Genomic DNA, 27,412 nt, shown 5'->3' with positions numbered 1-27,412 from the left:
GGAATTTCATCCGCAGCGAGCGTTATCGCGGTCGTCCAGCTCGCTGGGAGCCTTGTGACGGTGACGATATGTGGAGGTTACATTCAGCTGACCCCGGTGGTTAGTACGGTGATCAGGACCGCAAGGGTTCCCATGCAGCATAATTAGGGAACGAGGTTGTCCAGGCGTGTTATCCTTCAGGTGAGCCACCGACCTGGTGCCGATATAGCGCGGAATCTCCATCAAGTCGTCAAAACTTTCCTCCAGGCCCTTCCAAGATGTATAGGGATAGATTCATGTCAGGAGAAGTCGGCGACAAGATGAATTCAGTAATAAGGATAAAGATGGACTGTAGACTATAGACTATTTAGACTACTATAATAATTTAATATAGAAAAGCTTGATATGCTCCTCAGATATTTCCATGATTAGGTGGGTATAGGACTTTATAAATCATGTAGCAAGACCTTATGTGAACGTCACTCATACCTGTTTGGATTTTGAGGTAATTAGACAATGGTCTTTAGAGCATCGCGCACCAGCATGGAATCAGTCTAAATTTATTCTGGATCCGTTGCGCGATGATGCATTGCGATAAGAATAACAGTTTGATTTGGTCCTCGAGTGTAACGCAGATAACCATGTGATATCGAATATATGAGGTCTTAGATACTACGTAATCAGAGGTGATACCTGTCCAACACGCTGCGAACGGCTTCCGAGAGGGTTCGTTCCTTCTGGACGGTAGCTAGGGTAACACGGAGTTGGTCTTCGCTTCCAGACTGGATATCTGCTAGCAGTCCGAAAAGCGCATACTTGTAGCACTCCGCTTCTTAAGCGACCAATGCCGCCTCAAGTCCTTCACCTTACCATCCCTCCCAGTCGGGTTTGTCCAATCTACCACGGCAATATGTCGTTTGGCCAGATGTCTGCGATAACACGGCTTGCTGGTATTCATTCATCGAGCGCCCCGAGACCTCCAAAGTGTATGAAACTGCCCTTAGGCTCCTTGGTGTCCCTGGTGTCCATCATGCTAGTAGACATAACGACGAAACGTAGTCGCTTCGAGAATACATGTGATGACGATGGGGCGGAATCTGAAGAGAAATATGGCTTTGAAGAAATAGAAGAGTATATTAGTGCCTTGATGAGATAGCTTTCGACTTCAGCAAGAGATCGGAAAGTGGGCGGAGTAGCTAGCTGCGTTAAGATGGAAATCGCTCAGCTCCAGGACGGTCTTGATTTGGCATCAGTGCTGCTTTAACAGTAGTCCTGATTGAGGGAATTCACAGGTACTTACTTTACATAATTAATCTACATACGCATCCCAGTTCCTTCACAATGGATAGATATTTCACAGTGATTCTTTCATGATCTCCTGATTCTCCTCTCACAAATAATGAATGATCACTGACTTCTGACGCTAACAAGTCAGGCATCATTAATCGCAATCACAACCATGCGATGATGAGGTCGATATCTTGGAAATTGGCACCTTAAACTAGTTTTCAACTAGCGCCATGTTGCCAGCTGCAAAACACTTGTCCTTAAGTTCTTACGTGGTGGAGCTTACGTTTGCCGAGATGATGACGACGCCGGCTAGCCGAACCCCCCTGGCCCCAGTCTCGGGGCACATCTACGACTGACTTGCCTCACTCCTCGTCCTGTTCTGGAATACTAACGTGTTCTAGGTCGACCGATCTTCTTGTGATCACCACCATCTCACAAAGGGGCTACTCCACGCCTATCGACAACCTCAAATTCTTGTTGCCAGACTATTAAACCATATGGACGATCAAACTGGTGTGTCACAGCGGATTGCTCCATTAGCCTCGTTCTCCTCCCGAGTGGAGCCGTTCAATTTGCCCGGTGGGTGAATCACGGCTTGGGGAACTCGTGGCCGGCGTCCTCAGCCACTGTTTATCCTGAGAAGGCTGTCTTGGCGACTGTGGAGTAATGCGAATCTTCCAGACTGATTCGTTTAGGATTCGATGCTCTATTGTCTTTGGACTCCGCAATGATTAATTGCGGATACAGAACCCACTGTGTCTTTCCCAGACAGTGACACTCTGGAAATAAGCTTGCGTCCGAGGAAAAGATTGACAGACTCCTGATGATGAGAGGGGTACGAGTACGATAAAAGTCCTTGAGTACTTCATCTCTTGACCCCCTTCCCCATGGGTTCAACTCTCGTAGTAAACGTTACCATGTGAATCTCCATTCCGTCCTCCCCTCTCGCAAGCTTCTCCCAGACTCCGTCTCCAACGTTGGTCCGCCGTGTCCCAATGTCCGCTTGGACTTGGACTCCTGCATGCTTTCGCCGACAGTTCTCCAGACTCCGTGGTCCATCTCCCCACTCGAAATCGCGGAGCAGGCTCTCCTGCCTCATTCTCGCCATCGCTGGTGTCGCCATTAGTCTCCTCTACCTGTTCTATGTCTTCGCTGTTCCGCAACTGCTCCGCTTCCGATTTCGACTCGATTTAAGCCCGTATGATCTGGGATTCTACGGCTTCGGTCCTTCGCGAAGCTACGTATCTTTCGAGTATGAGTCTCCCATGGTAGAAATCACAGAGTGGGGTTCCGGATGCGATTCGCGATACACATTCCTTGCTCCTCGCGGTGACTCGGTGGCTCACCCTGGGCCCGTCATTCTGGATGCTGATGGGGAATTGGTGTGGATGAAGTATAATTGGGACACAACGCAGGACTTTAAAGTACAGCAATACAATGGTGCAGATTACTTGACATACTGGGAAGGGACTGAAGTGGAAAGTCGTGGCTTCGGTTCATGGTACATGGTCGGTTGGCCTGCATCCAGTGTCCCAGACAATGAAAAAGGGAAACAAACTAAGATCATTCGCAGCTCGATTCGACCTACACCCAGAAATACCAGATGTCCCCCGTTGGCAACTTCGGGGGCGGCGATTTGCACGAATTCCACATCACAGAGCAGGGGACAGTGCTTGTTACTGTCTACGACCCTGTTCCCGCGGATTTGACTTCCATAGGAGGATCCGAGCTCGGCTGGATCCTTGATGGGATTTTCCAAGAGATCGATATCGAAACGGGCGAACTGCTTTTCGAATGGCGCGCGTCTAAGCATTACCCCGTCAACAGTACCTATGAGGCGCTGAACGGTGCGGGGAAGGATAGGAATAACGCGTTCGATTTCTTTCACATAAACAGTGTCGACAAAGATGAGCGGGGAAACTATATTGTCTCCGCGAGACATCTCCATTCCGTCAGCTACATCGACCACGCCACTGGAGACGTATTGTGGACTCTCGGCGGGAAGTTGAACGAATTTACGGACTTGTCTGACGGACAGGCGACGAATTTCGCCTGGCAGCACGATGCCCGGTGGCACGCCAACAACACGATAACACTATTTGACAACGCAGCGCATTCAAACAGCGATCCCGACAGTGAAAGTCGCGGCATGGTCGTCCAACTCGATATCTCCGGCCATACTGCCGAACTGCTCGCCGCGTACTATCATCCTCAACAGATGAGGTCTGTATCGCAAGGCAACGTCCAGATTTTGGATGAAAGTGGTCGGGCGCTGGTGGGCTGGGGCCACAGCGCAGCCTTTACGGAGTACACCGCCGATGGAGACTTGCTCTGCGACGTCCACTTTGGAGCGTCGGCGTTCTTCTCTTTCGGTCGGGTCGTGTCTTATCGTGCGTCCAAGGGTACCTGGGTAGGCCGGCCACTGACGATCCCCGACGCGGCGGTCATGGGAAACCACGTGTACGTGAGCTGGAACGGCGCAACGGAGGTGGTAGCCTGGCGGCTGGAAGTCTGGGACGCCCGTGCTGTTGAGGATAGCACGTTTGACGTGTTCGCTCAATTCGCGAAGACCGGGTTTGAGACGGAGATTGAGATTCCCGAGGAGCTGGGCAGTCCGCTTTTCCGCCTGGCGGCTATGGATGCCGAGGGTAATGTGCTGGGGTACACTGAAGTGCTTCAGAAGGAGCAAGGTGTCGATGTGGATGAACTTCTTGACCTGCATAACTGGATCGTGGCCGCTGCTTTCATTGTTAGTGTCGGAGGTCTGGTACTCGGTCTGTATCAGTGTTGCGGCTGTTGTCGGATCCTTTCCCGATGCCGTCGTCGTCAGAATGAGTATCAGCTGGTAGCTTTTGGTGACAACGAGGAGAGCGAGTCCGTTTGAGACTTAATTGTGCGCATTTTCCAGCTTGCTCTCGGGCATATATTTGGTGGTTCGCCCGTAGATATCACCAACAGCATGGTATTCCTATGGCTTGCTCTAATTTGTACATATTATAGACACGTAAATATATACAAATACATATTTTCGAGACAATTACTCCCCCACCGCTGTAGTAACAAGCTAGAGCCAGTGACAGGGTGAAAGCAGTTCGCCTGGACTGTTCCCAGTGTTCTCGGCTTTCCTTGCGTAGAGCACCGCACTATCAATCCTCGACCTATTGCTGAGCACTAGCATCCGACGAGGAATCCAAATCAACCTCCTGGATGGCAACATAATCCGTATACCAAGTCTTGCCGTTATCGATCGTCGCGAACCCAGCGTCAGTGGACGAGAATAGCCCCATGGTCTTGCCGAACGATTCATCCGCAGCGCTGAGGGTGACCGTTAAGTTGGTAATTTCTGCCCTGTTAGCCTTCATCCGTAAGGGGTTGTACAGACCAGGAACTACTTACTGTAACCCTGCAAAACGCCGCAGTTGCCTGAGCCGGTGTAGCACTCGTTCTCGGAGTAGAGATATTTAAGGCCGTTGTCGAGGGCTTGTGATGCTGTCAATTACAGTCTACCCGTCGACAGGCGGATAGGCTTACCGTCAGATTGCTGCGAGACTACCTCGCCGTTCATGGTGACTGTCTGGTAGACTTTGTTGTTCCCGACGGAGACTGCGCTGGTTAGTGTTCGTCTAGCTAGCTTAACTGCAGGGAAGCACTCACTCTCAAAGTCAAGGTTGGTGTTCGGTGGCACAGGTACATACGTCTGTCCGACCTGACCGTCTGTATACTCTGAGCAAGCAAGCCAGTTGATACTCATCGGAAAGAACCTTACCAGGAGTGTAAGTGCTAGCAGCCACACACCACTCAGTGCTATTCGCAGAACAGCCCCTATTGCTACAATCAACTTCGCGGCCAGCGTAGGGAGTCAGAAGTCAGAAACATACTGAGACTCTTGATCCGGAGACCAGTTCAGCAGCGGCTGGTACAAATTCGCGCCTTCGTCGCCGTTTGTGGAAGAGGCTCCCACCCAGACAGAGACCCAGACCTGATCGGAGGGCGAAGACACCTTCACCCCTGACGGGACGTCCGGAGGAACAAGCGAATAGGTTGCTTTCGTGATGGAAGCGCCGGTTGGAGGGCCGAGGTAGAAGAGACTTTTGCCGAAGACCCAGGAGTCGGCGGGCATGGAGGCCGTAGCCCCCAGGGCTAGGGTTAAGGGAATGGAAATGTATGCGTAGTGCATTGTGAAAGATCGTTGGAGATATGTCAAGAAAGAAATGAATGTAATTTACTGAAGAAAGAATGAATGTAGATATCCAGATCTACTGTGATTACAAAAATGATGATTGGAAAGAGTGCGACAAGCTGGTATATAAGCTACCACCCTCGAGATGGCACGCAGAAGTAGAGTCTGCACTGAGCTTCATATTGAGTGAAGCCAGTCGGCCATTGTGCCGTCGATCATCGTATTCGTATTCCTCCTAAATAAGTCTATTATTGTTCACTTGTGTTTTGTACTTTGTGCGAGACACTCAGACAAATTCATCATTCCGAAACCGAGTCCGCCGCTTTTTGACTCCATTGATGTCAGGATGAAACAAGCTTAAGCTGTCGGAATTTCGGATGCTTGTGAGGGATGAGCTTAACTAAATTAGACTCTTCTTCTGAGGAGCATGTTTCGTACCCGTGCAATAATATTACGTTGTTGCCACCCTCTCCTGGGTTTTTGAGATGGCATCAGATCATCATGGCGGAAATCCATCCTCAACCCCTTTTTCCAGACAGATCTGCGTGCTTAACGGTCTGGAACAACTTAATGCAGGTTGATGACCATACTGCCGAGATGGCAAGCCAGATCTGACAGTTTCACACAGTTATAGTGATTGTTAGCATGAAAATCATCAAGGAAATACTTAACCATCAGAGCAACCGTCAACCCCGCTTTTAGCGGGATAGAGATGTGCAAGTATGCGCCTTAGCATTGACCCTCGGTCACTTTCACGACGATAATGATCATCCTGGCTGATTGGAAAAAATAGCCAATGAATTTTAGATGCGTCTGATCACATAAGCGATTGGTGACTGCAAGTTGCAGATGTTCCAACTGTCCATGTTCCTCCGAGTCTCTCGTCGTTTAGCCAGCTCTGGGGCGACACCTCGATACGAGAAAGGATCTTCAGAGTATTGTACGACAACATTCCGCAACATGACCTCAGCCGAAAAGCAGTTTACGGTCGCGATAGTAGGCGGCGGAATCGGAGGCCTCGCGCTGGCTGCAGGGCTCTTGCGCCGCAATGTGCCTGTTCAAATTTATGAAGCCGCTCCCGAGTTCAAAGAGATCGGGTTGGGTTTGACGATAGGGCCTGCAGCTCACCGTGCAATGCCCTTGATTGATCCGCAGATCCGCGAGATATATGATTCGCTCATCACGACCCATGCGGACAGTCCTGGGTATGAGCGGTTCAAACAGACCTGGTTTGAAGTTGTCTGGGCGTCAGGTCCAAAATCCGGCCAGACTCTCATGGACTTAAAGGCCTTGCCCTCGGGGCAAACCACTGTACGGAGAGCGGATTTCTTGGACGCCTTGGTTGGGCTGATACCATCTGAGATTGTGCACTTTGGAAAGAGGTTGATCAAGCTAGTTGAATCGCGGACCGGGGTGGATCTGTACTTTGAAGATGGTACCTCTGCAACAGCGGATGTGGTGGTCGGTTGTGACGGGATCCATTCAAAAGTCATGGAGTTTATGCTACCGGAGGAGTATGAGCAAACCATTCCACGGTACAGCGGAATGTACGGATATCGCGCAGTCTTGGACATGGAGACGATGGTTGAAGCGGTCGGTGATCACCGTGCTCGAGTAGCGACCATGTATGTTGGAGATGGTGCATATGGGATTTCGTATCCCATCATGCGCGCGAAGAAGGTCAATGTAGGTCTCTATGTCTTGCACGATAAGTGGGACGACGAAGCTTGGGTTCGCCCGGCTAGCAAGGACGATATGCGGAGGGACATGAAGCATATGGGGGCATATGTCAATCGGCTGGTCAAGGTATGCGGAAAATAACCATCACATTTTTCAGTGCCTCCAGCTGATAGTGTGCCATGACAGTATATGCCGGATCCCTCGCAGTGGGCCATATTTGATCATCCGCATTTGTCCACCTTTGCGAGATCGCGTGTAGCGATTCTCGGGGACGCGGCTCATGCTTCCACTCCACACCAAGGAGCAGGAGCAGGACAAGCAATTGAGGATGCACATGTACTGGCAGAGCTTCTTGGGGATGCGAGGGTAATTGAAGCAAGAAATGCCCTTGCAGCATTTCAGGCATACGATGCAGTACGACGGCCGCGCAGTCAGAGGGTGGTAACCAGCAGCAAAGAGAACGCATACATGTTGTGCTTACGCCTGGATGGAGTAAAAGATGACGAGGAAAAGTTGAGAACAACTTTTGAAGAACGGTTACGGTGGCTTTGGGATATTGATATCCAGGACCAAGCAGAGAGGGCAAGGCGGATCATGGTGAAGCAAATGGAGCAGATACAAAAGAGCTCGAATTGTGTATCAAGAAGCGAGTGAATAGCACGTTCTCAAACGTACCTGATCGAAGATAATTCTCTCCAACAAATCCAGATTCCTGCCCTACAACTCCTGCATCCTGATGTTGTTGATTTGATGGTTTACAAGAATTGACCAATGAGCATCTGCCTGAGGATTTCGGCACCAAATCATGCGCCAGGCATCCAGGCACCCACGCTCGGCTACTCGCGGCGATTCTCCAGATTCCCCGCATGATGAAATGGAGATCCCCAGCTGAGTGACTGTCGTATAAATCGCCCAGGGGAATGTTCCAGGGAAGTCGTTGATTCTGACCTCTCGCGGTCATATTTTGCAGTATTCCACCCTCACTCCCGTCTTCCCACCTATCATCCATCCAGCCATGGCTTCTCTCCGCCCCTCTGTCAAGAGGTTATTACGACAGCCTCCCTGCCGGTTGTACTCGGGCGCTCCATCATCGTCGTCACGACTCAATCTCCCCATCGACTACAAAGCCACGCCTCTTCTGCATCATACCTCGTCCTCACTATCGAGCGCGCTAGAGCTCCCCGGCTCGACCACCAGCAAATCACTAAATCTATACCAGGCTATCAACTCCGCGTTGCGAACCGCCCTTGCTACGGATAACAGGGTGATGCTGTTTGGCGAGGATGTAGCATTCGGCGGAGTGTTTCGATGCTCGATGGACTTACAAACAGAGTTCGGATCTGAGCGTGTATTCAATACCCCGTTGACGGAACAAGGGATTGTAGGGTTCGCTATTGGAGCTGCAGCGCAAGGCATGAAGCCTGTTGCCGAAATTCAGTTCGCCGATTATGTTTTCCCTGCCTTTGACCAGATTGTGAATGAAGCTGCAAAGTTCAGGTATCGAGAGGGAGGTACAGGCGTAAATGTGGGGGGAATGGTGGTCAGAATGCCGTGTGGTGCGGTCGGACACGGCGCCCTGTGAGTTGAACGCCATTGCGTTGGTACACTCCAGCGATTGCTAATCCGGGGTCTTGTACAGATACCACACACAATCACCCGAAGCGCTTTTCGCCCACGTCCCCGGTGTCCAAGTGGTCATGCCTCGGTCTCCGTCACAAGCAAAGGGCCTCCTCCTGAGCGCCATCTTCCAGAGCAATAACCCTGTCATCTTCATGGAGCCCAAGATTCTGTACCGCGCAGCCGTCGAGCACGTTCCAAATGAATTCTACACAATACCCCTCAACAAAGCGGAAGTTGTCAAAGCAGGAAATGACGTGACAGTCATCTCGTATGGGCAACCAATGTACCTCTGCTCAGAAGCCATCAGAGCTATCGAAAAGGACATGGGCGCCAGCGTTGAACTCATCGATCTCCGAACAATATACCCCTGGGACCGACAAACCGTCCTGGACAGCGTGAAGAAGACCGGACGTGCTATCGTGGTGCACGAGAGCATGATCAACTACGGCGTCGGTGCTGAGGTTGCTGCTACCATCCAAGACGGCGCATTCTTGCGCCTGGAGGCTCCAGTGAAGCGAGTGGCTGGCTGGAGCACCCACACCGGCCTTACATTTGAGAAACTCATCTTACCTGATGTCGCGAGTAAGTGACCTCCAACCCCTTGCTTGTTTCTTCAGGATGGGCAACTCAATTGCTGACGCATATCAGGAATTTATGATGCTATCAAGCAGACACTGGAGTACTGAGCGTTTGTATAGTTCCAATAGAGAAATAGAGCATTTGTGCGCAATGAGACTGCTTTACACCTCAAAAGCAGAATAAGCCGTAAGGTTCTACCGGAGTGCTTGAGAAAGAAGCATAAAAGTAGGTCCAGTAGTCACTTGTACCGGTGGTTGTACAATATATATATCCTGTTCGAAACCTTCGACAACTTAATCCGAAAGATATTCAGAAGCCATAAAACTGCAGCCGGGTGGAATTGATTACTGTTACACTTCGTAAGAGCAATTAACTGGTAGAATGATAAATTTACAAGCCAGGTGCTATGAACGCCTCTGTCTCTTCTAAAATCTGTATTGTTGATGACCCCTTGTTGTTCCTCCCTGCACCCCCAGGATCATGTGACATCACCAAACATTCCAAATCTGGAAATGCCTCTGACCAATCATCGGCGAGCGTTTCAAGCTAGCAAAACAACTGCCACAGAATCCCGGACATTCCGACCTCCATGCCACACAATCAACTATCCTTTTCGGGTAATCATCAAGATGTCCGCCGAACCCGGGCAATCGTCGCCGTACCGATCACCTAATGGAAAAGCAAATAGTCTTTCAGCCGGAAATTCTTCCACTCCTGCCGCGCCTTCTGCTTCAACCCCTTCCACGACGCGGCCAAAGCAAAGAGGGAATGTATGGATGCCAACATTGACCCCCACGGCATTGGCGACGAGATATCCTCAGAGAGATTTGGATCCCAAACAGTTACAACCTTCAGCTCCTCCTCAGAACCAAAACCGGCCGTCCACATCGTCAGCTACTTCTTCGCAGAGACCATTGCATACTCCTTCGACTGCCCAACAATCTCCGAGAGCTCCTTCCACACAACTTTCGAATCCAACCCTTGTACCTCCGCCGATACCTCATGCCACTCGACCTAAAATACACAATGCGCAAGCGCAACCAGTCCCAACAACTCCGTACCGAGCACAATCTGCTCCGCAAGCTCAAGCGCCTCAACCTGCGCCTACCCCAGTCCCACATTATGCGCCCGGATTGCAGAATGCAGCAGCTCAGCAGCCAATACATTCGCAACCGCTGCCCCCAGAGGCACAGACACGCTCCGCCGCTCCCCCGCGTCCTTCGGGGACTGGCGCCGTTTTCGAGGTCGGAATGATATACCCGTCCATGGAGGAAGCCCGCGAAGCTCTGGTTTGCCATACAATTGCCAAGCGCGAATCGTACCGGGTGTACAAATCGGACGCAAGACGATACATGACCCGATGTCGCAACCGCGACTGCAATTACATGGTTCGAGTCAGCTGGAGAAAGAAGCGATGCGAGGCATTCGTGTCCATGTACAAGCCGCATACGTGCAGTCCGGACACGCATGATAATTGGCGTCCGGCAGCATCGGTCAATTATCTCGCACCCACCTACCAGTCTCTCGTCCAAGGAAGTTCAAAGCCGACCGCTGCCCAAATCCTGAAGATTGAGCGGCGCCGGGGCAACCCAATCCAATACCATCAGGGATATCGGACTCTGAAAGCAATTGAGCGCAATCTGTACGGAGATGCAGCCGAATCCTTCGAAAAGCTACCGGCGTTCTTGTCAAGGCTTGCCAAGGTCGACCATGCCGGATACTGGAAAATGGAGACGAAGAACGACATTTTTCATCGCTGTTTTGTCGCGCCGGCCGCGACGTTGCACGCTTATACTCACTGCCGTCGATTTTTGACCTTTGATTGCGCCCCGTGGAAGACGAAATGGGACTTTTCGCTTCTTGTTGCTGCGACATTAGATGCGAATGATCAGGTTCTGCCGCTGGCATGGGCTGTTGTGCCCGATGAGGAGGTGGAATCCTGGGCTTTTTTCCTGCGCCATATGCGCATAGCGTTTCCGAAAATTGATAGTCCGCGTACTGCGCTGTTGCTTAACCCTCGGCTGGGGCTCGAAGATGTCGTCACCCAAGAACTACCCGCTGTTGCCATGATGTATTGCTGCGATTATCTATCCCAAACTCTAATGGAAAAGTTTCGTCCCGAAGAGGAAGTCCGCAAGCAATTCTGGAAAGCTGCGCGAGCGGAATCGGAACATATATTCGCGCAGGCAATAGCTCAAATCAAACATCTCCGCGCGAAACAGTGGATCGAGTCGATCCCACGACAAAGGTGGGCCAAGCATGCCTTGCCCGTTCCTCGGTATGAGCAACTGTCCATGACCACCATGGAATCCCTGCACTTCTTATGGTTGAACACCCGCAACCTGCCCGTTCTACGAGCATTGTATTCAATCTGGCTCAACATCACCGACCGACTCCATCACTGCCGGGAGATAGAGTTCAAGCGATCCAACACGTTGACCGACTTTGCTCAGGAATGGATTGTGCGGCAAAAGCAGCTCTCCAGGACCTATACAGCAGTGGCAAGTTCGCAGGAGCAGTTCACCGTGTTCAATAAAGCCGTAGGCTACGTGGTCGATCTGAATGCTCGCACATGCAGCTGCCTCGACTGGCAGGATCTCCAATTACCATGCCGCCACGCCCTCGCTGCCATTGCTACCACTTCCCGCCCCATCAACGACTTTGTTCCCCCAGCCTATCACATCAGCACCTACAAACAGATCTACACCGGCATGACGATGCCGCTCGAACTGAGAGACCTCGACAACTTTGACCAGTGCAGCGCCCCAGTCACCAAACGTCGCGGAAGACCATCAGTGAATCCTTCCAAACAAAAAGATGCCGGTGTCCAGCCCCACTGTTCGGTCTGCAGGCAGCCCGGACATTCCGGCCAAAGCGACATCTGTCCGACCAAACTCAAGGAGCGGAACATCGTAATCGAAACTCTACCCGATGGCATCCGAGCCTTCGAACACAAACCCGGCCCACCGCCTCCGAAACCCCAATATCCGGCCGTGGCTGTCGTCGTGCCAGTCAAGCCCACGATTACACATCCTACCACATCGACCCCAGTCGCGCCGACCGTGTGTGTGCCCCGCAGGCCCCGGGGCAGCAGCCAAAGCAGCAGCAGTAATAGTAGCAGCAGTGACAGCAACAAGACTCCCAGCCATGAAGACAACGGCACGGGCAATGACCGGGGATCACTGGACCAGGGTTTCACGCAAATCCCTCCCTTGCCCGATTGGGCTCGATTACCCGGGGAGCAGGACTCACCGGGGGTGAGCAAACCCACGACCCCAAGGCCTTCATTGACCTTTGCACCTGCGCCTTCCGAGGTGGGATCCCGGCTGGAATGGGCGCTGGATGCGAAGAAGCGACTCGATGCCGAGAAGGAGTATTTGTCATATGAGGAATTGAGTCGTCTGCAGGGACAGATTCTCGACGGTCTTTTTCTAGCACAGCCCTAGCGTCAGGGACGTGTTATGATACTTACTTAATAACGTTCGAAATGCAGGCACTGTCGACATCTCTTGAGAGCGGAGCCTTCAATTTGAATGACAAATTTACTAGTCTTTCATAAGCCTAGCATACCCTGAAACTAGTGAAGAAAAAAGATAAAACCCTGTAATTAATATATTCATCAGAAGGAATCATGAATATTTATATGATGTATCGCCAAGTACTCGCTCAAATGAAGGATATCTCAAACCATAAATACAAGCCCCCCGTAACATAATCCCAAAATCGCTAAAATACATACTCATGTCACGTAGCAAGAAATGACTAGAAGCTGAAAAGCCCACTCCGGCGCTTTCCAAACGGGTATACAACCAACGCCGCAATGAACAATCCCACAGTGATACCGATCGCTACCTGGATCATTCCGAAACCTAAGCTAGCGATGGACGTATCCTGGCTGCTGATATCGGTATCATTACCGCCCTTGTGCAGATTCTCACGGACTTGATTCGCATAGTTGATGCCGGCGATCAAGGAGCCGGAGGAGGCCAGCCCTGACGGCACGAGGACGAAGATACCGGGTAGAATGGCGGTGGCCGCGTGACCGTGCCATAAGCGGCTGTATAGATTGCCCAGGATGCCGAGGGTGAAGGCACCGACGGTATTGGCTACTTCGGAGCGGGAGCCGAGTTTGGTTGTGCTGAAGTAGTTGGTAATGTAGCCACAGATTGCGATGAAGATCATGACGGGGACTTGTTTCCATTTGGCTTGGTTGATGACGGCGAGGCAGATGACGAAGATGGGGACGAAGATGAAGTGTTGTATGTACTTGCTGCCGTAGATTGAGAGGTCACGGCAGGTGGTTTCGGAGGTGGCGTTGCCGTCGATGAGGCCGTAGACGGTCGTGCCGACTGTAATGCCGTAGCCAAGGAAGAGGGAATAGATTATGGCGAAGACCATGCGGATGGAACCTGCAATCATCTGGTGGGATTGGAGTTCAAGACTGCTGCACAGGACCATGAAACCGGGTAGGATCAGGGCAATGGAGGACTGCGCCAGAGCGGAGAAGCAGAAGAGGGACTGTTTTTGGCCGTCCACAGTTATGCGGATCGAGCCGAACGCGCGTGCCAGGAACGAGGTCAACACTGCTGCTGTCACTTCGAACACATTGGAATAGAGAGTGGACCGGGGAGATATGACGTGCTGCATCAGACCGACGAGCGACCCAAGAATGAAGATGATAGGCATGTCAATAGGCCGGGCGTCGAAGGCGAAGGGGCCGACCGCGGCGCCAGCCAAACCGTAGACCGGAACCAGGATCCATTTATTGAAACGCGGCTTGCGCTTCATGATTTCGTCAAGTTCCTGGATGGCTTCTTCGACTCCGATCAGGTCATGAACGACATTTTTGTAAACGTTGTGCGTTTCAGCCAATCGTCCCAGATCGACCCCCTGCGTCGAACGAACCAGCTTGACTTCGGCCGTTCGCGTGACAGGGTCATCGAAGGACATGATCATACAACCAGGCAGATACAGAAACTGTCCCTCGACCTCCAGGACCCGCGCCGTCATGGTCATGTATTCCTCCAATCGGTGCGTAGGCGCACCATACCGCATCAGCGCACGACACAACTGCATGATATACCGATGCCGTGCCAGGATCTCTGCAATATGCACGGTCACCTTGATTTCATCTTCCAACCGATGCTTGCGATAAGCCTTCTTCTTCCCCGCTTCTGCTGCTGTGTCATTGACAGAACATCGGCGGACGACGGTAAGGTGGCCCGACTCAAGTTCATCGATGCTTCCACCAGGGAAGCAGTCGATCGATGGTGCGGTTTCTTGTACCATTTGACTTTCTCCTTCTTGGGTGTGACTGCCCCCGACTTGGGAGTTGCCGATCCTGACTTGGGCGTTGTAGCTCCCGAGGACATGGGAGAGCCATCATCGGAATCATCGGTGGCCGACAAACCATCCTTTTCATTCTGCGCAGCCTGCAGCTTAAGCAGTTGAGACAAAATCCCACCTCCTCCGCTGAAGGATAGAGGACGGTAGGAATCGTACCACGAACTGGGCCGCTCGGGAGTGCTCTGGCCAGAACGTTGGTACGCAGGTTTCGGTTTGCGATGGCGCAGATTATTGTGTTGAGTCATCCGTCGAACAAGACGGTGCGCCTCTGCGCTGGGGTTGGGTCGGTTTTCGTCGTCCGTATCATCGCCCACAGGCATCTGGTACTGGCTATGGAACCTGCGTATCGGCATCCCACCTTCCAGGTCCTCCGGCAAAAGGGAGACTCCCAGCGCCTCGCCGTCATCCAGAGGTCTACCCAGGCGTTCTCCCAAACGGACCGTCTTTTTTCTAATCAACTGACCTGCCTCCTTCCATCTCTGTTTGACAGACTTCGATCGGTTCGGCGTTCGCTCCCTGGTTGTGGAGTCTTCGGAGATGCGTTCGGGGGTAGAAGGCGGATATTGGGCGCTGAGGTAACCCGACCCATCGTATCTCGATGTTATATCTGTCCCATCATCGAATTGCTCTGCTTTTAGCATATCGGTAACATCTGTGGATCCTGGCGCAGAATTGAGCAGCGTCCGGGTGGAGCTGTTGGAGGTATTCGAGTAGAGTTTCTCGGTAGTCTCGGTATTGTCGGCATCTCGATGTTGGCTGAAAGATCGAAACCTCACTCGATGCGGTCGTGAGAGTTCGCCAGGTAGTCCCAGGTGGTGACTCTCCAGTGCCTCGGCGTTGGCCGGTTGTGAGAGGCTGCGGCGATGACTGTTGCGGCCTTCAACGGCGTTTCGCTCTAAAGACTCTGGATTGGTGAGCAATTCGTAACTTTCGTTATCATGATGAGTCTCCGACATTGGGAGGCAAATGCACTCCAAAGGTCAACTATCTTTGCAATAAAGTTGATGGGAATGTCGGGAAGAGAGTGAACGGGGCAGGAGACGATGAACGAATGTCTGGATGAACGGTGGAGGAACGGATAGAGATTAAAAAGAATAAGCACCGTACAAATACATACAATGATGGCGCAATGATATGACAAATCGAGGAATGCAGTGGTGTTAATGGGTTAAGGAAAGGCAGCAAGAAGCAGAGAGGATGGACGAGTGTGGAGAGGAACCAGAGATGAAACTGAGTGGGAGGGCGTGGGAGAGGCGAACCAAAAATAAGTTGAGTCTAGAACGGATTTTCATCTCAAAAATGGAAGTTCTGCAAGAACTGTAAGAAAGCCATTGACTTTTTAAAGAAACGTCAAGTCTCGGCGCAGAGTTCATTGTTGCGAGATTGAAGAGAGCACACGAAGACGATGATCTCATGGTGGAGGGGCATTGATTGATGGACCTGTCAGTGTTTCGGAGGGTCTTGGACAGATGATCCTTATCAATAGCACTCTTTACTATTGCTTCGACGATCTACAACAGTTTCCATGCAGCACAAGATCGCTATATTTTATTACCTGGTGATTGTTGATTAAGGTACTGTTCTAGAACCCACGCAGTCTACTACCTATCCTCCATTCGATCAGTGTCAAATGACTCGACGCTCAAAGACTTCCAAACTCAATGACACTGCAATCCACGCAAAACCGGTGGAGAACCAATGGCACAATCCTGATACATAAAGATGAATAAGATGCTTGGCTGTGGGTCGGGACTCGGAAGTGGCGAAATGACAGAATCACGACGAATCACGGATGCTGCGGTGGAAGCTGCAGAGAAAATCTCTGTCTTCTAGGCTTGCGCCGTGGCTGCAGCGGACTCGACCGGCAATGTGGTCTATCGGAGCATCCTGATGGGCTGCTGAACTTGTCCTTGTCAAAGTTCCAGCCAATTTACCCGTCAAATTACCCACCTCGGGCAGATCGTCTTGTCCACAGCACAGAGTCCAGACTCCATGTCCGTGCTACCTCCCAACTCCGTATGCTCTTGCGGGGACCAGCGACGCGAATTGAAGTCGCATCAATATGTGTTCTATTTTCGTCCAACACGCAGCTCAGCTGCTGGAATACTACAAATGCATGTGAATGATTATTATTAGACTATTATGGCCATGGAATACTGGATTCTGCACCACGCAACTATCGTCCATCACGACTATCAAAATCCCACTTGTTCAACCACCCAACGCTAACATTCAGGTATATCGCAAAGCAGAGCCATCCAGCATATGGGAGCATCATCCAAAACGCAGTGCGATCAATATCCCACCACATTGCCATCAGTTTCCCGACCGTACCGCCCAGAGCTACCATATCCGCAAGGGCCCACCCAGGTTTCCGCGCACCGAAGAACAACGGCATCCAGAGATAGTTGAGGACCAGCTGTGTCGTGTACAACGTCTGGGACGACGCTACTGCCGTCGCGGGTGTGAGGAGGGTCGCGGAGGTGGTTGCGTGGTGGGCCGCGTAGCCCATCATCCCGTAGAGGATGGTCCACACAGGCCCGAAGACCCAGGCGGGAGGGCGTAGGGGCGGTTGGCGGAGACGGCTGTAGAGTTCTTTTGTGTGGCCTAATTCTGTAGAGGTATGGAGTAAGTATGGGCCAGTTGGTCTGCCATAAAAATAACTAGTGATATCTTATTTATCGCCGATGAAGAAGACGCATACTGTTGACCAGATATCCCACCAGGGATCCCACCCCAATAGGCATCGCTACTGCCAAGACTGGGGAGGTGAAAAACTCTTGTGGGAGTGCTAATGACCACGGCATGGTGTAGAGGTTGAGAGATGTTTTCCAAGTAGAGTATTGATCCTTGTTCTTCGGACAATTTTACAAGTCGGCCATGTTGCTGAGTGTAGGGGTTTTTATGTACTCCGTTCAGCCCATCATCCGATCGATCGATATGCACCAACGTCATTGTTCATAAAACTCCACCTCGCTTGGAAGAGGCGCTACGAACCACAAGTCCATTGAAGATGTGAGGCTGCTGTTTAGGAATATGGAAAATAACAATCATCGAGCTCGAATATAAGGGAAATTAACACAGCAACCAGAATATGTAGTAAAGCGCCTCCGCGTCATCCAGTGTCAGTGACTTCAGGGAAATATATATCAAACGAAAAAGAAAATCAACAAAAGTCAAATCACAGCGAGCCAAATAAGCTCGCTTGTCGACTAAAAGGATCGGCGATGACACGGAATACAGACTCGGCAAAATATGGACACGTTTTATCAGTCGTACTAGATTGGGGACGGTGACTTTTGAAGGGCGGCTGCATCTACCTCCAGGTATCCTGGCATCCAGGGGACGAAAGAACCGAAGTGATTCAGGGGACGGTTTCGATGTCCGACAGAATCTTGTAGAAGGAAAGGCTGAAGTCGATATAAAGTATCGCAATGCTCTCTATCAAACCAAGCCAAGTCGTGATTGAGTATAAGCGGCGAATTTCATCCAGTCAAAAGACCAGATAGAAGAACATCCCAGCTAACAGTCAGCCACGATGCCACTCAAATTGCTTTGCCTGCATGGTTGGGGCACGAACATCAAGGTATGTGACACGAGCATTCCATTCTCGTCCTGCTCGCTGACATTGTGACAGATCTTGCAATCTCAGCTGAGTAAGCAGCACAGCTTTCAGCTGTGCTGTCACATACTAACGAGACAGACGGCTTGATGACCGAACTCCGACGAGATAATACGGCGACATTTCATTTTGTCGAAGGCGACATTGACTCGGTGCCGGGTCCTGGCATAGCAGGATTCTATGACGGTCCCTACTACAGCTATTACAATTTTCCCCGGTCGTTTTCTGACCCCGACGGCAGCGAGGAGGAATCCTTGCTCGAAGCATACAACCTCCTCTATGAGATCATCGACGAGGACGGCCCTTTTGATGGTATCCTAGGCTTCTCTCACGGAGGAACCCTGGCTTCAGGCTTTCTCATTCATCATGCAAAGACGTATCCGCATGAATTACCTCTCTTTCGATGCGCCATACTCATCAATTCCCTACCACCGTTCCGCATGAACCCTGGCGAGAACCCGGTAATCGACCCAGACCTTGACGGCTATATCAAAATACCGACTGTAAACATCGCTGGGTCGAAGGATCCCTTGTTCGAGTATTCGCTTGCATTGCACAGGCTGTGTGATCCATCAAAGTCCACGTGGATAGTGCACAGCAAGGCCCACGATATCCCCAGCGATAAGAAAAATGTCGCTATGATGGCTGCAGGTATCCGCAAGTTGGCTATCGAAGCTTTGGCGATATGGTGACTGTAACCTGGCCTTTCTTCTGTCCTACCTTGCACAGAATAGAATATTCCGCATGTCTATCCTGCATTCATTGGTTTCAATGCCGACTTTTCTCAGTGTACTGGTACGGAGCATTCTTTGGATGTCATTAGATCACGAATTTGAGGTTTGAAGATCGGATCATAACCAAGCCATGTATATTTGTCTGCTGTTTCTGCAATTTAATGATTGTCTTTGAACCCTTCCCGAATGCCTGTGACATGACAGTACGTCAACTTGTCATATGGATGGGCAGTTTGTAGTCTTCCACCATGGCTATCAACTCCTTCGAAGGGACTGGGGAACCCGTCCAGCTCCCTTCTGCTCCCTCTAATGCCCACACAGAAGATGAAGTTTCAGACTCGTTGGACGAGGCATCAATGCCTATTGCAATTATTGGCATGGGATTCCGAGGGCCCGAAGATGCCACCAACCTTGAGAAGCTGTGGAAAATGATACTCGAAGGCCGGGAAGCATGGAGTCAGATACCCGAGTCGAGATGGAACAGTCATGCGTTTTACCACCCAGACCATGCGAGGCACGGCACTGTAAGTCACGATAACAGCCAAATGAGATATGTGATAACAGTATCTGCAGACCAATGTCCAAGGCGGCCACTTTCTGATAGAAGATGTATCCCTTTTCGATGCGCCCTTTTTCAACATGACGAGTGACGAGGCAGCGGTTTGTAGCCTTTCCACAGGGTATCTGTACAATTGGGTCTTATCAAGCTTATCATATCAATTCTCAGGCGATGGATCCCCAGCAGCGGTTATTGCTTGAAGTGACATATGAAGGACTAGAGAATGGTCAGTCCCGCACAGCACAGAGGTCATTGGATAGCACTCACACCTGCCAGCCGGTATACCCCTTCCCGAAATTATGGGAAGCCAAACTTCCTGTTTCGTTGGTTCTTTCAATGCGGATTACACAGATCTCCTTCTACGCGATCCCGATGCCATCCCTATGTATCAATGCACCAATGCCGGACAGTCGCGAGCCATGATGGCCAATCGAGTGTCATACTTCTTCGACCTAAAGGGCCCTAGCATCACAGTTGATACCGCTTGCTCGGGGAGTCTAGTCGCATTGCATTTGGCGTGTCAGACGTTGCGCACCGGCGATGCTGCGATGGCAATTGCGGCCGGAGTAAACGTGATTCTCAGCCATGAATTTATGTCCACAATGACCATGATGAAGTAGGTTTGCATGAGGCACTTGAATGTCATTGGATTAAACAGTATCCAGGTTTCTGTCACCGGATGGACGCTGCTACACATTCGACGAGGAAGCCAACGGATACGCTCGTGGCGAAGGGATCGGCTGTTTGATCTTGAAGCCGCTCAAAGACGCCATCAGAGATAAAGACCCTATCCGAGCTGTCATTAGGGGTTCTGGGTCGAATCAAGATGGCAGGACTCCCGGCATCACTCTCCCAAGTGGAGCGTCACAGGAGGCCTTGATTCGCCATGTTTACAGCATGGCAGGTCTTCATCCACATGATACAGAATTCGTTGAGACACACGGCACAGGAACTCAAGCAGGAGATCCAATTGAGACAGGAGCGCTCGCGAGAGTGTTCTGCGCTGATAGAAACTCAGACAAGCCACTGCGCATCGGGTCCATCAAAACAAACGTGGGGCATCTGGAGGGAACAAGCGGAGTCGCGGGCGTGATCAAGGCAGTGTTGATGCTTGAGAACCGCACTTTCCTCCCCAACCGCAACTTTACTTCCCTCAACCCGCGCATTCTGCTAGACGAATGGAAGCTTAAGGCATGGCATCCCGTATTGTTTCGCATAAGTGAATAGCATGATAACAATTTCAGATTCAACTCAATCCGGAACCATGGGAAAGCACAGGGCCCCATCGCGTATCGGTAAACAGCTTCGGATACGGGGGAAGCAACGCACATGTTATCCTCGAAGACACGTATGGATACCTACAATCGCACGGTTTACAAGAACTTGTTGGCAAGCCACGTGCGCCTTTCCTGAACAACGCTCTTGAGCCATCGCGAACTCCCAACGGCCGCCATGACGAATTACCCATACGGACGCGTCTTTTTATTCTCTCCGGTTTTGACGATCATTCCATTACAAAGCAGATAGAAAAAATTAGCGACTATCTCCGCGAAAGGGAATCGATATCTGATGATCAGTTCATGAGCAATTTGGCATTCACGTTGAATCAACGGCGTACTACCCTCATGTGTCGCGCAGCGGCTACCGGCAACTCAGCTGCCAGCGTAGTCAGAGCTTTGGAAGGTAATATCAAGGTTAGAAAGGCCACGCGAAAGCCAGTGGTTGGTTTTGTGTTCACCGGCCAAGGAGCGCAATGGTGTGGGATGGGACGGGAGCTGGTGGGAGCATATCCTGTTTTCCGCCAGTCAATGGAACGAATTGATGCACACTTGACTAGACTTGAAGCTCCATTTTCTGCCCTAGGTAAGAGCAAAGCCCGTGCCATTGAATCAAGGTTCACGTCCCGGCTAATCGTGCTGCAACAGGTGAAATTCTCGAGAACGAAGACACATCACGGCTCAACCATCCCCTACACAGTCAAACAATCTGCACGGCACTTCAAATTGCACTTGTGGACCTTTTAGATTCCTGGGACATACAGCCAGATTCCGTTACTGGTCATTCCAGTGGCGAAATAGCCGCAGCGTACGCCATCGGAGCGTTAAGCATGGAGGACGCTATATCTGTTGCATACTATAGGGGCATTGCAGCGAGCAAGCTGTCAAACAACAAAGAAGCGAAGGGAGGGATGCTCGCTGCCGGCGTGTCGCCGGCCCAAATACAACCATTCCTGGACACTTTGGAAACCGGGAAAGCCGTCCTGGCATGCATTAACAGCCCGTCCAGCGTTACTGTCTCAGGAGACGTTGAAGCTATTGACGAGCTTGAGAAGGCATTAAAGGAGAAAGAGTTCTTCTGCCGACGTCTGGTAGTGGATGTTGCATATCATTCCCACCATATGGAACTAGTTGGCGGGGAATATCTGGACCTGATATCGAATATTCGACCACGGATTGGAAGCAAATCAGGAAGGCATCCTGTCTCCTTTTTCTCTTCGGTGACAGGAGCTGAAGTCAAAGCCTCCGATCTTGGGTCCCAATATTGGACTAGAAACCTTCTCGGTCAAGTCAAATTTGTTGACTCCGTCAGGGCACTTTGTTTTGAAACCAGTACTCAGAAAACGATGTTTGCGGCCCCTAATAACAGACGTGCCAGGCGACCAAATGGTACACGAAAGGTCACCGTTGATGTCTTGCTGGAAGTTGGCCCTCATAGAGCATTGTCGGGCCCAATCCGTCAAATTCTGAAAGATGACAACAAACTCCATGCGGCAGGGATACAATATGCGAGCGCTTTGACTCGTAAAGTCGATTCTGTCACTACGACATTAGAGGTTACTGGAATCCTGGCCTGCCTGGGTTCTCAGGTCAACTTTTCCGCAATCAACAACCCGTTAGCTGAGACGCTAGATACGCAAGTCATGGTTGATCTTCCTCCCTATGCATGGAACCACAGCAGATCATACTGGGCTGAGTCACGCATCAGCACAACATTCAGAAAACGCAAGCACCCGCGAACAGATCTCCTGGGTACTCTCGACAGAATGTCATGTCCGTTCGAACCTCGCTGGAGAAACTTTGTGCGCGTATCGGAGATCCCATGGCTGAAAGATCATAAGATACAGTCGAACATAGTTTACCCTGCAGCAGGGTACATTGCAATGGCCATTGAAGCTGCATCTCAACACCTGCTGGAGCAAGAGGCCAACAAGCACATGTCAGCGTTTCTTCTCCGTGATGTTGAAATAAGAGCCGCTTTGGTTATTCAGGAGAATTCTGCAGCTGAAGTCATGACCTCGCTACGAGCGTGTCAGGGTAGCACCGAAGACTTCGAGCGTTTTTACGAATTTAACGTCTATTCAGTGACCGCTGAGAATCGATGGACCGAGCATTGTCGTGGCCTAGTTGGCGTCCTTGACATGGCCCTGGACACCGAGTATGAGACTGGTTTCCAGACTCCAGAAGAACCCTCCGACCTCAGTGTCATAGACATTTCGACGTTCTACGAAAAGCTAGCAAGCATTGGCCTCGAATATGGACCTTGCTTTGCGAATCTGACGCACGCTAGTAGTGCTGACAACTTGTGCTTTGCTGAAGTTACTATCCCTGACACAGCAGCTGTCATGCCAATGAATTTCCAGTACCCATACTTAGTCCACCCCTGCACCCTTGACAGCGTATTTCATTCAACATTTGTTCAGACAAACATGGCGAACAATCCCGCTATCCCGGTTCATATAGACGAGCTTTGCGTGTCGCGGTGTACAGAGCGTTCACCGGGTGCGAAAATGCAAATCGAGACGCATATTGACAACCGGACGAGAAAGGATGTTGTCGCCTCAATTACAGTGATGAACAGCAATGATATTATTGCTATGTCAATTCGAGGATTGCGATGCATGAGCCTTGAGAGCAGCGTCCCGAAGCAGCCGCTCAACCCGACTGATCGCCTCGGGTACATGCAGACTTGGAAAGCAGATCCGGATCTACTTTCAAGGCAAGACTTTAGTACTATTTTCACTGAGAATAATCAGGACAGTGCAGAACTGGCAAACAGACCTTCATTGGAAAAATGCGCTTCTTACTATATTCGGACAGCCATCCAAGATCTTAAATCCGTGGACAAGGAAGAATTGCATCCAGACCGAAGACAACAGCTCGAATTCCTCGTCGACCGGACGCAAGAAAGTTGCTTAGCTCCGTCATCAGACATGAATGCCGCCGATATCCATGCAGTGAGTGCTTCCGGACCGGAAGGAAGACTCCTCACTACAATGGGCAAGCAACTCAATACATTCTTGAAAGATCCGAAATTCTCGGCCACTGATATGGATCCTTCAATATGGGAGGAATACTGGGACGATATCCGCTCAGGCCCGGCGTACGAGACACTAGCTAGCTACATCGAGCTAGTCGGCTATAAAAACCCAATGATCTCGATACTTGAGGTGGAGGGTACATTTGGACAATCGTCTCAAGGTCATGTCGAACGGCTCTTGAGTAATAACGGGAAAGGACCCATATGCAGTGAATACACAATCACTCATCAAGACCCGTCGATCCCTGATCACTTCGCCCCGGTGCTTTCCAAGTGGAACCAATCTCTAAAAGTAAAGACATTGAATCTCAATCAGAGTCCAGAGACACAAGGCTTTTCCAAATATCAATACGACGTCGTCCTTGCGCCTTTGGGACTTTGTACGGTTCCATCGAAGTTGCAAGCTCTCAGGAATATTCACAGCCTCCTGAAGCCACAAGGGCATCTAATTATTGTGGATCCCATCGCTGGACATGACAATCCAGTCGGCTCTGTTATCTTCGCAAATTCTCCGGGATGCTGGTCGATAGGTCGTTTTGGCTATACTCTCGAAACCTGGAATGTCATGCTCTCAGTGGCTGGATTTGCCGAAGCAGAAGATGCCAGCACCTCACGAAAAGGGCCCTTCATGATCATCACTCATCCGTTGCATGAGCAGTCAATTCCCAAACGAAGCATGCTAATCATATCGGAAGATGGTGACAATGGTATAGACTTGTCCACTCTGCAAGACTCTCTCAGCCCCGTGTCGTCCGATATCGAAATTGCAGATTTCACCCACGCCAAGCCAGAAGGAAGGGTGTGCATCGTTCTGAGTGCCCTCAGTCGACACTTGATGGCAGAACCTACTCCAGAGGAACTGGAAGTATTGAGGCGAATCTTCTTGAAGGCATTGGGCGTCTTGTGGGTAACTCGAGGAGCGGAAATTTCCCCGGTGACACCGGACGGTGCTCTGGCGACCGGGTTTGTACGAACTTCGCGCTCTGAATCCGGAATTGAAAGAATCGTTACATTGGATTTGGACGGACAGAATCCACTCTCAAGTCATCGCGCTGCTGAAGTTATATGCACAGTGGTGCGCGAGCGAATTCTGGCCGGGGAAAACGGTCAAAGTGATACAGAGTATGCTGAGCGAAACGGCGTGCTCCTCATTCCTCGAATTGTTGAAAACCAGGCCTTTAACAGGTCCCTTGCGGCCTCGCATGAGACGCAAACAACAAGCCTTCAAAATTTCCACCAGGAGGGTAGATTCCTCAAAGCGACGATTCCCGATGCTTCCCGGGAAGATGAAGTGCTCTTTATGGATGATTCTAGGATGAACGACCTACCCGCGGACCACATCCGTGTTCATACTTATGCGGTATGCATAGATAAACTGGTCGTAAACTCTCTCGAAGACCATGATACCTCTCAAGTATTAGCGACGAGCTTCGGGGTTAGCGGGATTGTTCAAGGCGTCGGAGACGCTGTCTATGATTTCGCTCCGGGTGACCGAGTGGCTTGCTTTGCGCAAGGAGCAGTAGCCAACTGCCAGCAAGAACAGGCCTTGGCGTTCCAAAAGTTGCCTGAGGATTTATCTTTTGAAGCAGCAGCGGCCTTGCCTGCGGCTTATTGCACAGCACTATATGCGCTTCAGAACCTTGGCCGGGTTGCCTCATCAGACAGGATTCTAGTATACGGAGCCACAGGAACGGTCGGGCAAGCCTTAGCTGAACTATGCCTCCATGTCGGAGCTGACGTGCTCTTTGTTGTCCGAGCTGAGAAAGACAGACATTCCCTTGGTAGCACAGTCGCAATACCTGATGACCGAATTATCGTCTATGGGAATGGCGCACAGGCAAGGAAGCTTCTGAGAATGAAGCAGCATCAGCGTTTCGATGTGGTAATCAATTTCGAAAGTTCGGACAACGAGATGCTACAGCTCCTAGGCGGGTTGGTCGGTACAGGCGGCAAATTCATACACCTTTACCACGAAAATCGCTGGAGTCAGCGCAGATGGGCAATCCCACAGCTGGATAATGCCGTCTCGTTCGCAACACTGGACATCAATAAGCTCTTGAGAGACAAGCCAACGTTGCTGTACAAAACATGGGGCGATGTAATGCGCATGTTCCGAGCAGGACACATCCGTGGCTCCAATGCCTCGGCAGCGTATAGTATATCAGATATGCTAGACGCATTGAACGCGTTGAGATCGAAGGATCTGGATTCCATAATAATCGCAGCTAAACCAGAGGACCTTGTGAAGGTAAGCTCTAACGAAACATCTCCAGGTCCTTGCTAACAAAAGAGCAGGTCATCGTTCCGAAGCCGCAAGCTGCCCTACTCCATCCAGATGCATCTTATATACTCGTTGGCGGCCTAGGAGGTATTGGCCGAGCCACAGCCCTCTGGATGGCCGATAACGGGGCTCGAACGTTGATCTTTGTCAATAGAAGTGGGCCGTCGAGTCAGGCAGCGCAGGAAACAGCACGAGATCTGAAGCAAAAGGGAGTTCGCGCCATCGTTCATGCTTGCGATATATCCGATAGCAAGCAAGTCGAGAAGATGGTGACTGAACTTGAACGGAACGCCCCTCCAATTCGAGGGGTTATTCAGTCTGCCATGGTCCTTCGGGTTCGTTCATTCAATCTACGAAGACTATTCCCTCTGGAAGCTGACGCATCGATAGGATGTCCATATCGAGAAAATGACCATCGAGGATTATCTCTCCGTGCTGCGCCCGAAATACTACGGAACCTGGAACCTGCACCGCCATCTCCCAGACGACCTCGATTTCTTCGTCATGCTCTCTTCTATTAGCGGAATCATCGGAAACGCCACCCAGGCCGCCTACGCCGCCGGCTCCACCTTCCTCGACGCATTCGCAGTATATCGTAGCTCCCTCGGTCTCCCAGCCGTCTCGCTAGACCTAGGCGTGATAACCGACGTAGGGTACCTGGCCGGAAACCGCGATCTAGCGGCCAAGATGGCTCAGCAGGGTTTCCACGGCACAGACACGGCGACCCTGATGTCTTTGATCGCTGCCTCAATTAGAGCGCCGTTCGGTGAGGGAGGCACCTCCCAGATCATCACGGGATTGGGCGAGTGGAAAGATGGGCAGTCGCTCAGCAACTTCGACGCGCCCCTCTTTGCACACTTCCGTCGACAGTTTCAGCACAAGGGTGGAGAGGACCAATCTGACGAGTTTATTGGCAAGTTACGCGAGAACCTCCGAGAAATCAATAACCTCGGGGAGGCTTCTGGGGTTATCTACAGTGCTCTGAGCGGGAAGATTGCGGCGCATCTGTCTGTTCCGATCGAGAGCATCGTTGGCTCACATCCAATTACGGAGTATGGGATTGACTCGCACATGGCAGTGGAGTTGAGGAACTGGATCGCGAAGACAATGGAGAGCACGGTGCCGATTTTGGATATTCTGGCGAGTAGTACGTTGTTGGATCTGGCGGGCAAGATTGCATCCAAGTCTAGATTGGTTCATTTGGGAGAATAGGGATAGTGGGGAT

The 27,412-nt window shown here is 51.0% G+C and overlaps 8 protein-coding genes across 8 annotated transcripts; 5 read left to right on the top strand and 3 right to left on the bottom strand.

Annotated features, from left to right (window-relative positions):
- Positions 1 to 2,264: 2,264 nt before the first annotated feature.
- P174DRAFT_378705 (arylsulfotransferase family protein) lies at positions 2,265 to 4,153 on the top strand (the record flags this gene model as incomplete). The annotated part of the gene is made up of 2 exons (XM_024822851.1): positions 2,265 to 2,777; positions 2,843 to 4,153. The coding sequence occupies 2 exons, from the start codon at positions 2,265 to 2,267 to the stop codon at positions 4,151 to 4,153; spliced, it is 1,824 nt and encodes a 607-aa protein (XP_024677951.1).
- Positions 4,154 to 4,427: 274 nt separating this feature from the next.
- On the bottom strand, positions 4,428 to 5,446 carry P174DRAFT_414293 (uncharacterized protein; the record flags this gene model as incomplete). The annotated part of the gene is made up of 6 exons (XM_024824386.1): positions 4,428 to 4,612; positions 4,666 to 4,749; positions 4,801 to 4,872; positions 4,924 to 4,983; positions 5,036 to 5,091; positions 5,148 to 5,446. 6 exons carry the CDS (start codon positions 5,444 to 5,446, stop codon positions 4,428 to 4,430), a joined length of 756 nt encoding a protein of 251 aa, XP_024677950.1.
- Positions 5,447 to 5,991: 545 nt separating this feature from the next.
- Positions 5,992 to 7,783, top strand: P174DRAFT_396988 (putative salicylate hydroxylase; the record flags this gene model as incomplete). The annotated part of the gene is made up of 3 exons (XM_024823772.1): positions 5,992 to 6,169; positions 6,243 to 7,255; positions 7,316 to 7,783. Exons 2-3 carry the CDS (start codon positions 6,299 to 6,301, stop codon positions 7,781 to 7,783), a joined length of 1,425 nt encoding a protein of 474 aa, XP_024677949.1. The 5' UTR covers positions 5,992 to 6,169; positions 6,243 to 6,298.
- A 268-nt stretch (positions 7,784 to 8,051) lies between these two features.
- On the top strand, positions 8,052 to 9,467 carry P174DRAFT_507653 (alpha-ketoacid dehydrogenase subunit beta). The gene is made up of 3 exons (XM_024831391.1): positions 8,052 to 8,707; positions 8,769 to 9,331; positions 9,398 to 9,467. Exons 1-3 carry the CDS (start codon positions 8,145 to 8,147, stop codon positions 9,433 to 9,435), a joined length of 1,164 nt encoding a protein of 387 aa, XP_024677948.1. The 5' UTR covers positions 8,052 to 8,144; the 3' UTR covers positions 9,436 to 9,467.
- Positions 9,468 to 13,090: 3,623 nt separating this feature from the next.
- P174DRAFT_455015 (threonine/serine exporter family protein) lies at positions 13,091 to 15,929 on the bottom strand (the record flags this gene model as incomplete). Its single annotated transcript, XM_024829284.1, has 2 exons — positions 14,556 to 15,929; positions 13,091 to 14,508 (listed from the first exon to the last, which is right to left on the bottom strand). Exons 1-2 carry the CDS (start codon positions 15,628 to 15,630, stop codon positions 13,091 to 13,093), a joined length of 2,493 nt encoding a protein of 830 aa, XP_024677947.1. The 5' UTR covers positions 15,631 to 15,929.
- Positions 15,930 to 16,785: 856 nt separating this feature from the next.
- Positions 16,786 to 17,515, bottom strand: P174DRAFT_455014 (TspO/MBR family protein). The gene is made up of 2 exons (XM_024829283.1): positions 17,379 to 17,515; positions 16,786 to 17,287 (listed from the first exon to the last, which is right to left on the bottom strand). Exons 1-2 carry the CDS (start codon positions 17,479 to 17,481, stop codon positions 16,851 to 16,853), a joined length of 540 nt encoding a protein of 179 aa, XP_024677946.1. The 5' UTR covers positions 17,482 to 17,515; the 3' UTR covers positions 16,786 to 16,850.
- A 697-nt stretch (positions 17,516 to 18,212) lies between these two features.
- On the top strand, positions 18,213 to 18,988 carry P174DRAFT_379204 (putative DUF341 family oxidoreductase; the record flags this gene model as incomplete). The annotated part of the gene is made up of 3 exons (XM_024822890.1): positions 18,213 to 18,260; positions 18,312 to 18,330; positions 18,378 to 18,988. The coding sequence occupies 3 exons, from the start codon at positions 18,213 to 18,215 to the stop codon at positions 18,986 to 18,988; spliced, it is 678 nt and encodes a 225-aa protein (XP_024677945.1).
- A 290-nt stretch (positions 18,989 to 19,278) lies between these two features.
- On the top strand, positions 19,279 to 27,399 carry P174DRAFT_396977 (putative polyketide synthase; the record flags this gene model as incomplete). Its single annotated transcript, XM_024823771.1, has 9 exons — positions 19,279 to 19,554; positions 19,604 to 19,690; positions 19,758 to 19,815; positions 19,866 to 20,205; positions 20,255 to 20,792; positions 20,834 to 21,452; positions 21,515 to 26,154; positions 26,202 to 26,522; positions 26,578 to 27,399. The coding sequence occupies 9 exons, from the start codon at positions 19,279 to 19,281 to the stop codon at positions 27,397 to 27,399; spliced, it is 7,701 nt and encodes a 2,566-aa protein (XP_024677944.1).
- Between the last annotated feature and the right edge of the window lie 13 nt (positions 27,400 to 27,412).

The sequence above is a fragment of the Aspergillus novofumigatus genome (genome assembly GCF_002847465.1).
Source record: "Aspergillus novofumigatus IBT 16806 chromosome Unknown P174scaffold_10, whole genome shotgun sequence".
NCBI lineage: Eukaryota > Fungi > Ascomycota > Eurotiomycetes > Eurotiales > Aspergillaceae > Aspergillus > Aspergillus novofumigatus.
The sequence above is the reverse complement of the archived record's forward strand: the minus strand, read 5'-3'. Positions and strand labels throughout refer to the sequence as shown.

Bases quoted from the DNA above. Each gene is read 5' to 3' on its own strand.
- P174DRAFT_507653 (XM_024831391.1), top strand. From the start codon at position 8,145: ATGGCTTCTCTCCGCCCCTCTGTCAAGAGGTTATTACGACAGCCTCCC. The intron at 8,708-8,768 runs GTGAGTTGAACG...GGTCTTGTACAG, and splicing joins GCGGTCGGACACGGCGCCCT to ATACCACACACAATCACCCG. The intron at 9,332-9,397 runs GTAAGTGACCTC...GACGCATATCAG, and splicing joins CATCTTACCTGATGTCGCGA to GAATTTATGATGCTATCAAG.
- P174DRAFT_455014 (XM_024829283.1), bottom strand. From the start codon at position 17,481: ATGCCGTGGTCATTAGCACTCCCACAAGAGTTTTTCACCTCCCCAGTC. The intron at 17,288-17,378 runs GTATGCGTCTTC...ATACCTCTACAG, and splicing joins GGTGGGATATCTGGTCAACA to AATTAGGCCACACAAAAGAA.